Source organism: Ictalurus furcatus, chromosome 25 (genome assembly GCF_023375685.1).
Source record: "Ictalurus furcatus strain D&B chromosome 25, Billie_1.0, whole genome shotgun sequence".
Taxonomy (NCBI): Eukaryota; Metazoa; Chordata; class Actinopteri; order Siluriformes; family Ictaluridae; genus Ictalurus; species Ictalurus furcatus.
Window position 1 is genome coordinate 17081039 of NC_071279.1, and position 17677 is coordinate 17098715.

At 39.4% G+C, this 17677-nt stretch overlaps 2 protein-coding genes across 2 annotated transcripts; both read right to left on the minus strand.

Moving 5' to 3' along the window:
• Positions 1-211: 211 nt before the first annotated feature.
• Positions 212-3757, minus strand: LOC128601243 (dual specificity protein phosphatase 23-like). Its single transcript, XM_053614285.1, has 3 exons — positions 3163-3757; positions 1554-1906; positions 212-451 (listed from the first exon to the last, which is right to left on the minus strand). The coding sequence occupies exons 1-3, from the start codon at positions 3191-3193 to the stop codon at positions 239-241; spliced, it is 597 nt and encodes a 198-aa protein (XP_053470260.1). The 5' UTR covers positions 3194-3757; the 3' UTR covers positions 212-238.
• A 604-nt stretch (positions 3758-4361) lies between these two features.
• Positions 4362-14709, minus strand: moxd1l (monooxygenase, DBH-like 1, like). The gene is made up of 13 exons (XM_053614284.1): positions 14306-14709; positions 13798-13944; positions 13239-13391; positions 10825-10908; positions 10526-10681; positions 9822-9924; positions 8956-9128; positions 8141-8232; positions 7587-7683; positions 7399-7458; positions 6704-6834; positions 6503-6611; positions 4362-4880 (listed from the first exon to the last, which is right to left on the minus strand). The coding sequence occupies exons 1-13, from the start codon at positions 14576-14578 to the stop codon at positions 4740-4742; spliced, it is 1719 nt and encodes a 572-aa protein (XP_053470259.1). The 5' UTR covers positions 14579-14709; the 3' UTR covers positions 4362-4739.
• Between the last annotated feature and the right edge of the window lie 2968 nt (positions 14710-17677).

Here is a 17677-nt window from a genome sequence, read left to right on the forward strand (position 1 = left end):
AAGAGTTATATTTCTCCTCTCGTCCAGTGAGGACAGAAGGCACACACACACACACACACACATACGCTTGAGCATGACTGAGATTATTCGGTATTTGGACAATAGAACCCGCTTGTGTTTCGTAGACACACCCTGCGTTATGGTCTGTATTTCTGAGAAACCTGTAATACAGAGAGCAGGATTTGGTTTGTGTTCGTTAACGTGAAGTCGGTTAAACTCAAAAATCAATACAGTACATTTATTTTAACATTGTGGTTTCACGACTCTCCTGGAGGTACTTCTGAAACTCCAGCACGGCTCGCTCCTGCTCGCGCGTCTCGATGGATCCTGGGCGAAGCGCCCGGATGGTTTTAATCGCCTCCGCTCCGGAGATCTTCCTCGTCTTCAGCAGGTAGCAGGCCAGCATGGTTCCCGTGCGGCCGAGGCCGTGTTTACAGTGCACCGCAACGGCCTGAGGAAGATCTAAACCTGATTACTATAATAATAGAACTGCTGAAGTGATGATTCTCCAACAAAACTGCAATCCATTTTAACTCTTAAAACACGGCGTTGGATTTTTAAAAAATAAAAACAGACAGCTCCTGGGTAACGTTATGCTGTTAAACAAACATAATCTAGACTATAAATACACTAATTAGGGGTGTGGTTGTGGGAATCAGGACCTGAAACATTTGATGTATTTGATGCTGTGAGACTGACGGACTCTGATACTGGCATCTACGTATCTGACGTACTGCAGTATTATGATACAGTATTTATATATCATGTATTTTATTAATAATTATTAATTATATAAACATTATTGTGCCACATAAAACCCAGGGTTAGTCTTAGCAACTACAGTAAAATGCTGTAAAATATTTATTTATTTATTTATGGAGGTGGTTTTTATTGCTACATTTTTTTTCTGCAAACAAACAGAAGTGAAACGTGACAAATGTTATGATTCACACTATATTATATTCCATTGTTCCTATCAGAGACAACTTCCTTTTGAAAATGTTTCTTTGGTTAAACAAAAAATAATAACTCAATAACTGTATATAATTATAATAATATTATTATTATTATTATTATTATTATTAAGTGTAATCACATATAAAAAAAAATGTATTCTTCTGTCTGACTTGCTGATTATTTTCCTATAACAGCACATCCCATAATATTTTATTACCACACAACGCTTATTTATTACAGAACGACACGTACTTTTTATCCTTTTATAGTTACATCCAAGAAACAGATTAGTTCCTGTTATCAGTCTGCAGCTATAAAGAGACTCGTTGAAAATGAATAAAGTCCAGTAGCTGAATTACGGTCAGAGCTGTTATAGAAAATGAATCACCTTCTGACCAATCAGAATGGAGAGTTCAGCACAGCTGTGGAATAATACAGGATTATACTGATAGGGGGAGCTGTTTAAAGAACTTCATTCACTCACATTTGTAGTACAACTTTGCTGTTCCCTGTGTGTGTGTGTGTGTGTGTGTGTGTGTGTGTGTTGAAGTCTCATGTGTCCTGTGTTGGTGTGTGTGTGTGTGTTGTAGTCTCACCTGTCCTGCGTTGGCGTGTTCAGTGACAGAAATAAAGGTCTGGATTTGGCTCAGACTCGGTGCAGTGAAGTCCACCATGGCGATGTGGTGCAGTTTGAGATCCGGACAGCTCTCATAAGCCGGCGGTTTGGATTCACACAAACACACCAGGTGTTTAATCCCCTTCTCCAGTAAGAAGCGGTAATGAGCTGGGCTGGAGGGCCAGGCCAGTCCTGCCACTTTATTAACATCCACCCAGGAGAAGTTTGGTGGAGTGCCAGAAGGGTTCTCCATGTCTCTCTCTCTCTCTCTCGCTTTCTCTTCCTTGTTCCGGAAGTGATCTTCTCCACACACCTGCCTGCCTCTTTCACACTCTCAAAGGACAAATGATTGATTTCATTACGTTCAGCAGCCTATTAAACGCGAGAGCAAGCTAGTCACGGGAATTCCGGCTCTTTACAGTGAGTCAGATCATTTGACTCAGCTCACCAAAGAGTCGACTCCTTCGGTTCCCAAATGTCACTGTTTTTCTTTTAAAAACGGACACATTTTGCGATATTGTCACTGAATCTGTTTTTTATGGATAACATGGTTTCATGAAATCTTACTCTACCTTTTAGTAAATAAAATTGCACTACTTTGCAGTGGATTTATTAAAAATATATTTAACATATTTTTTTTATAGGCGCTCGCATTTTCACATCTGAGTCAAACACACGACTCAGTATTCACAGACCATACAGATGTTGGAAAGATGATTCAGTGGATTTATTATTATTATTATTGTTATTAAATTACACTGCAATAGTAACGCAACACCTATAAGGAGAGAGAGAGAGAGAGAGAACGGTTCATATATGCGAGTTGGGTTTTTGATTCGGCTCTTTGGCTGAAAGTTGAGAACCGGCTCAAAGAGCCGACTCGCATATATGAGCCGTTTTCCTGTAGGTAATAGCGTTTAATGAATTCAATCTGTCTCTGAGGACATATATGAGCTTTTTTGTTTGTTTTGTTTGCAATAATCCGACGCCTGAAATCTGGCCTGTTCCAGTGATGTGTCTTTCACGACCGAGTCGGTTCTTTTATATGAGTCGGCTTTCAACGTTCACCCACTGGAATGAAGTTGGTTTGATGTTGGATGTTCGATATTCGCGGAAATTAAGGGACCGTCTCTAAAGTTACATACGACATTGTTAAACACGTTTCTGACTTCAATAGCATTTGAAGGGAATGACTTACAGTCATATAACCAACTGTACAGTGTTCATCTAGGTGTCAGGTATGATACACACCTCTTAGATTTCTGATATTTAACAAAATAAATTATTAAATCATATATAAATATTGCCATGTATTTCACTACAGAATGGGCCCATACACAAAATATACCATGATTTAAAGCCCAATAGCATTTGAAGGGAATGATGTACAGTCACACAACCCACTGGAAAGTGTTCATCTAGGTGTCAGGTATGATGAACACCTTTTAGATTTTTGATATTTAACCCTACAATGCATGAACTAAAAAAACCTTCACGAATGCATAAAGGGGGTCAAACTGACCCGTACTGGATTGAATGGTTTTCTTCAAAAAAAAATATATATATATATACATCTTTTCTTTGCATACCCCAGCATATCAGGAAGTTGGGGTCAGACATGATACAGCACCCCTGGAGCAGAGAGGGTTAAGGGCCTTGCTCAAGGGCCCAACAGTGGCAGCACCAGGGCTTGAACCCCAACCTTCCGGACACTAAACCAGAGCCTTAACCATTAAGCCACTACTGGCACTTTTTCTTCTGGTTCTTCTTCTTCTTCTTCTTCTTGTTCTTTTTCTTCTTCTTCTTGTTCTTCTTCTCTTGTTCTTCTTCTTGTTGTTTTTGTTCTTGTCTTGTTCTTCTTCTTATTCTTCTGGTTCTTCTTGTTCTTGTTTTTCTTCTTCTGGTTCCTCTTCTTGTTCTTCTTCTTGTTCTTGTTTTTCTTCTTCTGGTTCCTCTTCTTGTTCTTCTTCTTGTTTTTGTCCTTCTTCTTGTTCTTCTTGTTCTTGTTCTTTTTCTTCTTGTTGTTGTTGTTCTTCTCTTGTTCTTCTTGTTGTTGTTTTTGTTCTTGTTGTTCTTGTTCTTGTTCTTCTTGTTCTTCTTCTGGTTCTTCTTGTTCTTGTTTTTCTTCTTCTTGTTCTTCTTGTTGTTTTTGTTCTTCTTCTTGTTGTTTTTGTTCTTCTTGTTTTTGTTCTTCTTGTTCTTCTTGTTCTTCTTGTTGTTTTTGTTCTTCTTATTCTTCTCCTTGATCTCCTTGTTTTTCTTGTTTTTCTTGTTCTTGTTCTTCTTGTTCTTCGTGGTAGTAGTGTTATTACCGTGAGTGTAGATGATGACTTCCTTCATTTGTTTCTATGTTTGAAACCCCATTTTTATGCATCAGCAGATTTGAACAGTTTTTGTAAAAAGCATTTCTTAGAAAGTAAAGCAAAAGTGAAAGCGCTGATTTCTGATGTGGAACTGCGAGCTGGTGTGAGAGTTTCTGCAAGCGACAGAGCTTCATCTGGGTTTCTAAAGCTGTTCTGTAGATGAAGACGTGCGTCGACAGGAAGTGTGGAGCAGGTTTTATTTCGGCTTCGCTTGTCCGACACGGTTCAGTCATTCATGAATTTATGACTGATTAGCAAACAGACGAGTGTGGCACTTTCTTGAAAGAGCGATTGTAGACTTTCCTGATTTCACACGCCTGGATGTTGCAGTGTTATTTAACTAACAGGGTGAGACTGTAAATTTACAGTACTGTAACACATCACTGTGACACGCGTTAAGATTAAACATACAAACGTTTCTTTTTAGGGTTTATTTTTAGTTTTTCTTGGGTTGTTGAATCAGCTGGTCCAATAGGTGACCAAAAAACTAACAGCCCAGACACAAAGATCTGCTTGTCTCAGTCTAAACTTCATCAAATATACATACAGTGTGAAATGTAGATCATAAAAGATAGACCACAATCTAATTTCTAAAATATATATGTATATATATATATATATATCTCTGATTTGAACTGACAGTTGAAAGATTAGACAAAATAAAGTTGCAGCAGCACGGTTTAGATCCAACACTGATCAGATTCAACACTGATTTAAACCAGCAAATATCCTCTGATCGATCGTATACAGTTACATCCATAGTTTCTTTTCCACGGCCGGCGTCTGACCGCGGATGAAGATGTTTACGAAAGGATCAGCGAGATCGTCAGTCCGAGCAGCAGGATCTCTGTAGCAGCGCTCTGGATCTCGGCTCTGCTTCTCACACAGCTGTTAGACGGAGACAGCTTGAGCTCAGGAACGTTCCCCGTGTCCAACACGTTGTTCTGCGAGATAAACAGGATTATACTGGAGTTATTATACACGCTCACAATCAAAAGGTTTCTCAAGACCTTTTAGCTTTCTTAAGTAGTTCTACATTAAACCTTCACCTTACAGATTGACATGGGTGACGGACGGACTTTTTTTTTTTAAAAAAAAAAGGGTGTCGTTGACAAAATCTCGACCTAAAACTGCAAACTGAAATAAGATAACATACTGAAATGGAAACTTTAATTAAAAAAAGAAAACCTTGACTTTAGTATGCATTTAGTGACACTGTCGTTCCTTAGACACACAAAAATAACTACAACTCATAAATACTCATCATGCTGAAAACAGTCAAATGTGTAGGATGGATAGTTCTCCGGGAGCAGGACTGGGAACCTGTGTGTTTACAGTATGACAGTACGAGTAAAGCGCAGGCCATTGCTTAAAATATCTGTGAGCAGCAAATGAAGCTCAACATGGCTGCTGTGTTAACCTTCAGTCACAAGAACAAATCACCTCGTTGATTGAGACGTTAGCAGAAAAGGCCAATCAGATTCTTACACTGAGAAGTCCAGAAATAATGCGTTTTGCAAATAAATAAATAAATAATAATCGTTTTGTCTTAATTGCGAGTCTGCCTGGAGAACCGGTGAGAGTGACAGGAAACTGTCCATTACGATGCATCAGCCAATCATAAAAGGTTAACGTTAGGTTTAAGGTTTAACCAATTAAATACCAGCTATTGATTGTGCAACAGAAAATGTTCTCTTTATTGTCAGGAGATCACGAGTTGGAATCCTAACAAATCTGAACCATCCATGGCTGGGAGTCTAGGGAACAAAACTGGCTGGGGGGCGGGAATACTGTCTCTCCTGTCCATCACAGAGATATTAGCTAGTCATGGGTATCTGTGAGCTCATGTATGAGGAAGTGGGTAGATAACCCCTTTTTTCTTTTTTTTTTCCTGTGTGTGTAATACTGGTCAATGTCATGGCCCCCAGGGGCAATACCACATTGGGCCACTAGAGGGCACCCTGAACCAGAACAACCAGAAACTAAGCAATACTAGATAAACAGGCTATGCATAGTACAAATAACATCCAATGGAAATAAAGAAACAAACACAACCCATAACATGAACGTAATGCTCCAACAACAATGGAGAGAAAACGGAGCACTTATATAGGTTAACTAACTAATCGAGAAAAACAACAAACAAGTGAGCATGGTGAAACAGGAAATCAGTAAGACAACGGAAGAAGTTGTCCTCTGCAAGGACAGTCAGGGTGCCCTCTAGTGGCCCAAGGTGGACTTGCTCCTGGAGGTCATGACAGCCAGTGACACAGCATGAGGAGCAGTTTGAAAAGATACGGAGGCTAGCTTCACTAGTCCATACTCTCCGTGGTTGGTAGTTTTCTTATGACAGGGGAGAGCAAGCTGGTGGGTGGGAAATAGAAAAAAAAACCGAAACAAAAAAGAGGGTGGTGATATAAACTGGTCAATAAACTATACCTCAAGAAAGGGAACGCAATCAACAATTAGGTACTAGGTAATAAGTAATAAGTAATACAACAAGGTAATAAGTCCTGCCAAGATGGCTGCCGAGTGGACCAAAAGCTGATTGGCTTATGTAACCCACCATTACGTTTCCAACAATGATGTATTGTTGAATCCTCTTCAGCGTTTGTTGGTACTCCAGGACTGAGTTGTTATCCCACACTTTCGCCTTCATCATGTTCAGCCAGTCTCTGCACAGTGAAGAAAGTAAGGCAGTTTCAGATCAACTGTGGTGTGAAAATCACCAGCAGACAGACACAGTCAGAGTAATTAGCTGCGTTACATGGCATTAGTGGCTCCCATTTCGGTCATGAGCATCTGCCCGTCGGGAATGCTGTTACAGACGCTGATATTCAGGGCGGGGTAGTAGTAGAGAAAAGCCAGGCACATCTCATTATTACTTCCCAGACCCCCCTGTTAACAGAACGCAGAATAAAGGATTACACCACAGCGCTGGTTATTTCTCCTCGAATCTGATTGGTCAGAAGGTGTTGATTCTTTTTCATATATAATACGGTATCATTTCTATGGTAACAGCTTACACAGGGACGTCTTCAGCGAATGCGCTACATAATCAAAAGCTACTAATAGAAAAAGTCCTGGAAGGAGTCTCCAGTGTCAGCACGTTGTAAAAGTTGTGGGGGTTTTGTGGACATTCCACAACATTACATGTAACTATAAATAGTTTTTTTTTTTTAAGTACAATGTGTCGTTCATTGATAAAGTAAATTGTAACTGTAGTATGAGAGGAATAAAACACTGCGATGTGTTTATTATTGGAAAATGATCAGCTGGTAACCGTAACTCCGCTTTGGCTCATGCCACATCGCACCACACCACCCTGTCGCTGATGATTTTCCTATAACCGCACACCCCCAAGTGTTTTATTTCTTCTTTAAACGATGTATTATTCTACATAGATTGTGTCGAACGGTTTAAACTGAGGTGTTCACTGTTATTAAATCAGAATAGACCAACCCAAGTGAGTCCTGTTCGATTGTTCGTGTCATATGTGCATTCCACCAAGAGTGTGTCACCCTATGAGAGGAGAAAAGAGGTTTGTATTTAGATTTCTGGTCATTGTTTGGAAGGTTGTACGCATCTGAACATACCGGACAAGTTTCAAACATATTGGATTTCTGAGAAACGTATAATCCGATGCCTACCAGCTTAACTGTTTTGGTTTTTCCCAGGTTTGTCACTTGCTGGAATTCAAAATTGTAGTGTTCATTCAGCGCTAAGAAATCAATCTGCTCTCCATCTCTAAAGAACACAGAAAGACATGAACCACCCAGTAATCACCGCTTTTTCCTTTGTTAGTGGAAAAAGGTACAGGCTGTTCACAAGTACAAACTCTCAGTCCTTTCTATGCTTAAAATTTCTGTTCTTTCTATTCTTAAAATGGTCGTATTAACCAGTCTCAGGTTCCTCGACATGCAAACGCTCTCGTGTTTCCACGGCTTTTATTTTATATTTTGTTCGGACAGTTCGATCAATAAGCTTGTTTTCCGACCTTAGCTGGTCTCAGAGGTGTTTTAATTTCAGCTCCTCATCAAGAGTTTCAGATTTAGATGAGTTTTACCTATAACTTAAAAGAAAAAAAAAAAATTCCAGGAGCGCCACATCCTCAATAAATATTACTCAGATTTGAATTAAATGTAAAACAAGCCTACGATTTTAACACAACACAGTTTGACTATTTATTATTTTATTTTTTTACCTGAAGTGGCCGACTCGCACCTTCCTTCCTGCCAGGTGAGTGTGCAGGAGAGCTGCGAAAACCTGTATGTCCTTTGGTGACTGAGAGAGGACCTGAAGAACAAAAAAAAAGTTTAGCCACAGAACATCCTCAAACTTCATTTGTGACGGTTTTTTATATATATATATATATATATATATATATATATATATAGTGATGCATGAGATTGTGGTGCTGTATTGTTTAATTTGGCCGTATACCACGGTTTATAGCTGCTATAAGTGATACAAGGAAGAGGAAGAAGCCTGTAGTTGCGTATACATTACAGCACAGTGATTTTTTTTTGTCATATTTAGGAACTTGGGGTCAGTTGGAAGTTGGGGTTGTTAGGACGTTGGGGTCAGAGCACAGGGTCAGCCTTGATACAGCACACCTGGAGCAGATAGGGTTAAGGACGGTACTCGAAGGCCTAACCGTGGCAGCTTGGCGGTGCTGGGGCGTGAACCCCCGACCTTCTGATCAGTAACCCAGAGCCAATTTGTTTCATGGAAGTTCCACAACATAATAAAAAATATGACACATCATTTTCTCATTAAAAAAAAGTAATGAATGGCAACCGGCACACCTGAAGTGTTTTATTCCTTCCTTACGTACTTCCCCAACACTAAACAGAAATATTATTCACGCTTTCTGCTTTGCATGACGTCATTCAAACGATTTTCCAAGCTGCACATAATGACAGCTTGTACACGCAAATTAATACCTGTTATTAGTGATGTGAGTAAATCAGAGGCTGAGAGTGGTGTTAGATAAAAAAGGTGAAGCGGATTTTCTACCCTGGGAAAGTAGCTGGTGTTACACAGGCCGTATGTGAGGAAGGCTGTAGCATTAGGTGGGATTGCGTATCCTAACCCGTCTGTGACCAAGAGTCCCGTCTGCAGTACAGCAGCATCGAACTGCCGCAGCTGAGCCGTGTAGTAAAAACGCAGGCCTGAGTTATCAACACGATCTACACACACACACACACACACACACACGGCACAAAAGAGATCTGAAAAGATCTGAATACATACAATAGCAAAAGTTTGTATTCCTGTAAGTTATAAAAAAAAAAACAAAAAAAAATTCATTACAAATAACAGAAATTTTCTAACAATGTAACGTAAAATTGTTGTATGTGTTATTGCTAAATAATGATAGCACGATGCTTCTTTTTCTATTCCGACACCGATTCTGAAGCGGCGAGGTCAGCCGATATTGATACCCATACGATAGTTTTCTTTAAAAACTACTAAGCTTCAAAAAAAAAGAAAAAAAAATGTTGTTATTGAAGCACTTTACATTTAAACTCTTTCACACAAAAATCACTTAAACTGTAAATGTAATAAATATAATAAAGTATAAAGTATAAATATATTATTAAATCATTCCTGACAGAAGAAAAACCAGTGAACTCTCTTTATACAGTGGAGCCAGGAGTGACTCTCACAGCAGGAGCCAGGAGTTCCTATGTGTACCCCTGTAGATGCCTTACAGTCTAAGACATCTGACTTACAGGCAGGAAGACAGCTGCTTTCTCTTTCAGACACGTCTAATCCAAAGCTACACGTATGCGAGACGTGGTGTTTAGCATCAAAACAGCGATTAGTGTGTATTATCAGTGTGTTAGCTGGCCAGGTCAGATATCTGTGCGTATTTGTACCTGCAGCCCTGTACTGGTTGTTGTAGTGCACTTCAAGTCTGTAGAGGGTCCCGTTTCCATCTTCACCCACAGGAAGTCCAGCCAATTCAGGAAGTTCAAAAGCCTAAAGATAAAATAATGTAATAAATAAATAATTTAAAAAAGAAAAACAAATTTCTGAGTTCAATAGAAATCCATTGGTCTCTAGTGTCTCCGAGAGTCAGAAACATGCCCAGAACGAATGATTCTATGATTACGGTGCCATTTAGCCTTTAGAAACATAAGAATGGATGGTTTTTAAATCATTTTTCAAAATGTATTATTTAAAAAAAAACATTACTTTAACCATAGATTTGCTGTTGAACAAGTAACAGGGTCAGGGTTTTAGCACAGAATGAGCAAATACACAAAATGTGATGAATTAGCATCCGTGGTAATGATCAGACAACATTAAGGACTTTCTAATGGTTTACTTAATAATAAAAATAAAAAAAAACTAATTAATGACTTTTAATCTATAATATTGGAGACAGGGTTGTACCTATAAGTCAATATCACTGAAAAAGAAGAAAAGAAATATGAGAATCTTCTCCAGGAAATTCAAATATGACTATTCCAAATATTTCACATATTTCACAGGGTTGAGTGAGTTAACTAAAATGTACATTTATACATAAGCTACAGTATAATGGATGAGTCATGGAAAATGATGTGAGTTTACTCACTCCTCCTCCGACCCCCCAAACAGCAACGGCCTGGATGCACTCTGATTGCTTGACTTTACTGTAACATTGCTCTTCAGAGGGATTGGTCACTGATGTTGGACAGCGGTACAGCAACAGGTGATGCACAAGGTCCTGGTTCTGGATCACTGGTTCTATCTGTTGGCAGCAACATAGTGAAAATCTCTACTTTTATCTTCATGTAATATAAAACTCCATAGGTAGTACATATTCGAATAAGTCAGACCTGCAAGCTTGGTCTAATTAACATGAAGCGACAGCAAATAAACACTGCTACTTACACGGTAGATGTGGTATTTTCTGTCGAATTCTGGAAGGCTCATAATCTTACAATGGTAGTAAGTACTTATGGCAGGTACAGTAAACTTCAAAGAAATACAAGAAAAAAAGAATTAATTTAATAAACAGTTTTAATTAGAGCTGCACCGATGCTAAATTTCTCAGCCGATACCGATAACCATTTATTCCGAGTGATATCGGCCGATACCGATAACCGATACCGATAGTTCTGCCTTTTATGCCTTCTTTTAGAGGAATAAAATTAATTCCACAATTCAGAAAGAACTGCAAATGAAAACTTTATTCTCTCCATTTCAACAAGTTGTTTCACAGTAGCTGGTCTCATCAGCAGAAAACACATCACTCTAATTAACATTAACACATGAACTCGATTCTGAAGATTAAAGATTTCTTAACTTATTGAATGTTATTAATTCATATTAACATTGACTGAATGGTAAAAAAAAAAACAAAAAAAAAACAAACACCTGTTAGTCTCACATTCACTCTCCACAAACACAAGCATTTCTACTTCATCACTGACATCAAACTGGTCATATATAATGTCAACATTTTCATATATTAACATTAACTGGATATGAAATATACTACTCTACTAATATATTTTTCTGTGCAATATATACTTTTTGTCAACTCATCTTCATTTAAATCTGTACTGGCCCTTTAATTCAGCGCGAGCAGCGCGGCAAAAAAATAATAAAAATTGACTCCATGCCGAAACTCCCGCTTCGCTGCTGCTCACTTCCGGTGTAAAATTTTATCAGTGCAGAGTTTACAGATTACAAACTGCAGTTTCGTCGTCATTCCACACAAGAGACATCATCTTTACACACAGCACGACATCGATGTGTTTCCCCGCCCTCTTTTGATTGACAGGATATAATCGGCCCTGATCATCGGATGTTTTTAAACTGTCGGCCAGTGGCCAATAGCTTGAAAATTTGCCTTTAGCAGCCGATACCGATTACCAGCTGATACACCTGTGTAACTCTAGTTTTAATGAGAACACATTCAGTAATAACTTGACCAATCTGAGAGTACTCCTCACTGCAGAACCAAACGTCCAGGGGGTGGAGCTGGACATGATCCAAGTCCTCCTATAATCCTAGTTACAACCCTAATCCACAAGACACTGTACATCACAGAACAAAATACACACTGAAACACGGTGAGTTGACTCCACCCCCAGGACTTTTGGTTCGACTCTGCGATTAGCTGGATCAGGTCCGACTCCACCCCCAGGACTTTTGGTCCGACTCTACAATTAGCTGGATCAAGACTGACTCCACCCCCAGGACTTTTGGTTCGACTCCGATTAGCTGGATCAAGTCCGACTCCACCCCCAGGACTTTTGGTTCGACTCTACGATTAGCTGGATCAGGTCTGACTCCACCCCCAGGACTTTTGGTTCGACTCCGATTAGCTGGATCAGGTCCGACTCCACCCCCAGGACTTTTGGTTCGACTCCGATTAGCTGGATCAAGTCTGACTCCACCCCCAGGAGTTTTGGTTCGACTCTGCGATTAGCTGGATCAGGTCTGACTCCACCCCCAAGATTTTTTGTTCAACTCTGCACTGAGCTGGACCTTTGACTCTGCAGCGAAGTGTACATGGAAATTTGTAGTCCACTGTGGTTATGTCTGAGGTTTGTTTTTATAAGCAGTGTGGTGTTGTTACTCAGTACCAATATTGGAGGGCAATTCATCACATTTGCTCCACTGTAAGAACACCCTAGAGGGCATCTTATCACATTGTATCTGCCTCAGGGGCACCTTAGAGGGCACTTCATTACATTTGCTCCAATGTAAGAATACCCTAGAGGGCATTTTCTTACATTCTATCTACCTTAGGGTACCCTAGAGGGCATTTCATCACATTTGCTTCACTGTAAGAATACCCTAGAGGGCATGTTATCACATTCTATCTACCTTAGGGGCACCATAGAGGGCATTTAATCACTTTTGCTTCACTGTAAGAATATCCCAAAGGGTATTTTCACACATTCAATCACCTTAGGGGCACCCTAGAGTGCATTCTATCAGATTTTATCTACTTTAGGGCACCCTAGAGGGCATTTCATCACATTTGCTCCACTGTAAGGATACCCTAGAGGGCATTTTCTCACATTTTATCTATCTTATGGGCACCCTAGAGGGCAATTTCACACCTTTTTCTTTTCAAAGCTGAAACTCATACTGGAATCTAAAATAAATTGACATCCGGATTTCTGGAAAGCTTCTTAGTGTCTATTGTTAAAAACATTATACAAGTAAATTAGAAGATCGAATTAATGTTCATCTATTGTCAGTGGTTGAATTGGTCCTAGTGGAGTTATATTCACAACATGTTCCATCTACGATAAGAATAATGAGACATAAGAATAACTCAGCCGTACGTTGGTCATGGTCATGTCAAAGTATTTGCTGTCAGGGATGCTGGTCCGGGGCATGTAGTTCAGAAGGTTCACTTCCTTTGTGCCTCGCAGGGTTTTGTGATAGCCGATGACATCGGTGTTATCATAGGCGTAGATCAGCTTCACCGGCACGTCCTTAGGAGAAAATAGGAGAAAGTCGGGTTATTTTTTATTTTTCCCAACTGCAGAAAGCCGTACTGTAATATTTTTAACTCTTAAAACTGTTCTTCTCGTGCTGTTTTTTTTTCCACATCTGGAAGGAGGATTAGCTTTAGATGATTTCGCTGAAAATGAACTCAAACTACCAATGAAAAATGCTCATAAAATACAGGGAGGAGAAAGAAAGCTAAAGGACTGTAGTATAGAGACATACTCAGCTACTATAGACCCCTGGAGATATGCCAAATTCTGTAAATTATGAGAAATCTACAGGAAGTTATGTTATCCTTTGTTCCAACAGGAACTCAGCGATTAATGCAAAAGTGACAGAAAGGTGATGTGAAATATACTGTATGTGCTTATTTTCCTGTCATCTACTCACCGTGATAGGGAGGTCCTTTTCATCACAGGCCTTGATGGATCGCTGGAACTTCATCACGGTTTGTCCATTCACCTCGGTCAGAGAGAGGACTTTAGAGTCCTGCTTCTGGTCCAGCGCAGGCATGAAGTTCCCGGCCGCATTTCTGTCCTTAATGAAACACAGATCTGTTAACAAATACAGCTATATATATATACACACACACACACACACACACACAGACACTACCAGTCAAAAGTTTAGACTCATTTTTTTTTTTTTTTCCCACCCCCACATTTTAGAATAATAATAAAGTCATCAAAACTGTGATCTTATATTTTCCTAAATACAACCTTAAATTGACACTCTACATGAACGGAATAATTTGAGTAAAGAATTTTAAACTGTATATACTTTATCTCGAGGATCTTTTTGAATGACTGGATTTTCTTTCTGATTTTCTTTCTTTCTTTCTTTTTTACACTAAAAAAACCTGAATACAAAAAAAAAAAAAAAAAAAAAAAAGAATTACCGTGAAATATATCCCACCAGGGCCGACTCCTCCGATGACGAGATCTGATCCAGCCATTCCACCGTTGGGACTGAACCCAAAGCCGACCCAGCCCGTGGTGTTCACCGTCACCTCGAACGTGATGGTGTCCTTTACCAGGTCAAAACCCCACCTGAGCAGGACGTTAGCATTTGAGTCCAGATACTCAGAGAAAGGCAGTGCTGGATTGACATCAGCTCCTGATGTTCGGCCCAAGAACAAGACCAGAGGCATAAGGAGAACTGAAAGAGCCATCACGGCACCTAAAAGTCAATAATGATCTCTTTTTCTATCAAAAGCTCTGAGCTCTGAAATGTTTGTAATGTTCTTTTGTAATCTTCCCTGTTATACTCAAGCATCAGTCATCTCTCCTCTCTCTCTCTCTCTCTCTCTCTCTCTCTCTCTCTCCCTCTCCTGCTTTCCCTTGTATCCTACTTCATCAGGTTTCCAGTTCACCAAGTCTTTAGTGAAATACTGGGAGTCACTGAACATAATGTGAGTAATATGATACAACTGTTTTTGTTGATGAAAGAAAGGCTTGTATGCTTCTAATTACTGACCAGAAACAGCGGAGAGGGTTGGGACAACTCAAAAAAGGGTCTTTTATTGGCCATTAATACTTCACTCACTTTTCAGCTGCGTTATTTTAATACACACACACACACACACACACACACAAAGAGCGCTCAGTGCAGCTCAGCTTGCGCTCTCCTGCAGTAAAGATAGTTTGTGGTTTGAAATTCTTTTGGCTGTAAATCCAAAATTATCATGTTATTCTTCATGATGTGTGAATTCAGGTGAAGCGGGTCTCTGGTCCAACATCCATGTTATCTGTCAAACCTTTTTAAGTCGGTGAATTGGGAAGGTGAAACATACACGGCCTTCACGTTTAACGACTATTTCCAATAAACACGCAGTCTGACCTCATGCAATTTCTCTTGTTTGAGACACATTTGTCGCATTTTTGATATCGTCTTACAGCTGTATTCTCATGGCATTGTGGAATAATAAGATAAGCAGTGGATGTGTCAGTACTTTGGTAGAGGTTAATCTAGGCTCAGGAGCGTTTGTGGTTCATCTCTGTATTTCTCTGTGATTTCCAGTCTGGCGTTCTGATTCTTACTGCTGATGAGAGGTTTGCAGCTTGTGTTATGGCGTCTATATTTCTGTCTTGAAGTCTTCTTCAAACGGTGGATTGTGATACCTTCACCCCTGCCCTGTGGAGGATGTCGGTGATGTCACCGACTGTTATTTTTTGGGGGGTTTTATTCACAGCTCTCGCAATGTTTATCATCACCTCTTGTTGTTTCCCTGAGCCAACCCATTCAGTGTCTGTTGCTCGGTACACCAGTAGTTTCTTTCTTTTTCAGGACAAATTGTTGTAATGACTACGCCCAGTGTTTCTGCAATGCCTCTGATTGATATTCCCTCTTTTCCCAGCTTCAGAATGGCTTGCTTTTCTCCCGTAGCCAGCTCTCATGTGGGCTTATCCTTTTTAACAACAAATGCAGTATTCGCAGGTGAAACTGAAGGCTACCAAGAGTAGATGTTCAGAGCTATTTATTGTTTAAACGCTCCGCCTAACAGGGCACACCTGGGTAACAAGAAACACCTGTCAGTCACACGTTCACATGAATTCACTTATTTGTGTGTTTTATTCATGGGGTAAAAACGACCAATTGTAACCGGTTTAATTGTAAAATACTGTAAATATAAACACCAAAAAGGTACATTTTTTATGTTTTACGTTCGGTACAGATAAGGAGCCGAGCACATAAAGTTTCACATCGAAAGACATTTTAAGTTCCGTTCCACTTTAAGAAAACATGTCAAAAAAAATTTTGACCCAAAGAGTACACAATGGTTAAATGTTCTGAGATGCAGGTTTTTGTTTTCTACATGACGATCTGCATGATCCTCAACGAAAGAACTCTTTGAACATTTCCTCGATGTTTTCCATGACGCAAGAACGACACAGCAGGAACATTAACACTTAAACACATTCAAACGACTGGAGAAACTACTCGTCTTTTCTCATATGGAAAAAAAAAAAATCCTATAAAAGTAGAATTTTCTCGAAGAACCCTTTTTCTACAAGTATATGTAGAACCCTACAGCAGAGGGAACCATTAACCATTCACACAAAAAAAAAACCCAACCCTTAAGAAAACTTTTTTTTAGAGTGTATATGTACTACAGTCATCATCTCATGCACTATTACAAAAAAGGTTAAATCTAGAACCCTTAAAGGTTCTACCATTGTCCCTGTGTGTTGTCATTAAGGGCTTTTAGACCCCTACAGGAGAGAGATTTGAAAGAGTTCCAACCTGTAACCCTGTTAGAAAGCTAAGAACACTTAATGATACAAAAAAAACAACAACTGAAGAACCCCTTTTCTTTGAATTCATGAAGAACCCTACAATAGAGGGTTTCCCTATCAGAAAGCGTTTCAAACTAGAACCATTTAAAAAGAAAATGCTAAGAACCCTTAACTAGACAAAGAACCAATTAAAGAACCCTTGGCAACCATTTTCTATGAGTATGTGTATAACTCTACAACAGAGAGCCTCCAGTTTTAAAAAAAAAAAAGGTTCCAAGTAGAACCACTTTAGGAGTCTTAATCAGTCCTTAAGGACTGTTAAACAGAACCATGAAGGAAACAGTCTTCTTTAATCTAAGAGGTCAAAGGAAAAAGGTCAAATCTACAAACTTTTTCAACTGGTTCTTTGTATAGTTAAGGGGTTCTTAGGTTCCTGAAAGGGTTCTAGTTTTAACAATTTTTTTTTTTTTTTTTTTTTGAAGAGTGTGAAACCTTAGAACTGGATGAGACGTTGTCACTTCATCTTTGCATCTATTTTGAACATAACAATGATCGCGTTGCATTGTGGGATGCAGAACACCATGAATATAGCTAGCTCTGGATACATATTTGGAAATTTGGTCTAAGCACTTTATCATATGAGTGCTTTTGTTGAACTGGAAATAATAATTCTGTTTTGTAAGATTACTATGCATATTTAAATACAGACAGTGGAAAGTGTTATTGCATCATAAATCATAACAGCCAATCAGGTTCAAGCATCTTTCTTTCTTTGCCTTTTTCTGCTACATGCTTCGTAAAAGCGTTTCATAATTCAGTGTCGAAAATTATTTGTGGTTTTCAAATAATATTTGGACGATTTTATTTAGACTGTTTTGCTGTAGTGCTGGGTGCACAGTGGCTTAGTGGTTGGCACGTTCGCCTCACACCTCCAGGGTCGGGGGTTTGATTCCCACCGTGGTTCTGTGTGTGCGGAGCTTGCATGTTCTCCCCGTGCTGCGGGGGTTTCCTCCGGGTACTCCGGTTTCCTTCCC

What these genes read in the sequence shown, in the direction of transcription:
- moxd1l (XM_053614284.1), bottom strand. Translation starts at nt 14,578, where the DNA reads ATGGCTCTTTCAGTTCTCCTTATGCCTCTGGTCTTGTTCTTGGGCCGA. An exon ending in GTGCGAGTCGGCCACTTCAG is followed by an intron (nt 7,684 to 8,140) that starts GTAAAAAAATAA and finishes TGTGTTCTTTAG; the next exon opens with AGATGGAGAGCAGATTGATT. An exon ending in ATGGGAGCCACTAATGCCAT is followed by an intron (nt 6,612 to 6,703) that starts GTAACGCAGCTA and finishes TTCACTGTGCAG; the next exon opens with AGACTGGCTGAACATGATGA.
- LOC128601243 (XM_053614285.1), bottom strand. Translation starts at nt 3,193, where the DNA reads ATGTCTGACCCCAACTTCCTGATATGCTGGG. An exon ending in CAACTTCCTGATATGCTGGG is followed by an intron (nt 1,907 to 3,162) that starts GTATGCAAAGAA and finishes TTGTCCTTTGAG; the next exon opens with AGTGTGAAAGAGGCAGGCAG. An exon ending in AACACGCCAACGCAGGACAG is followed by an intron (nt 452 to 1,553) that starts GTGAGACTACAA and finishes GATCTTCCTCAG; the next exon opens with GCCGTTGCGGTGCACTGTAA.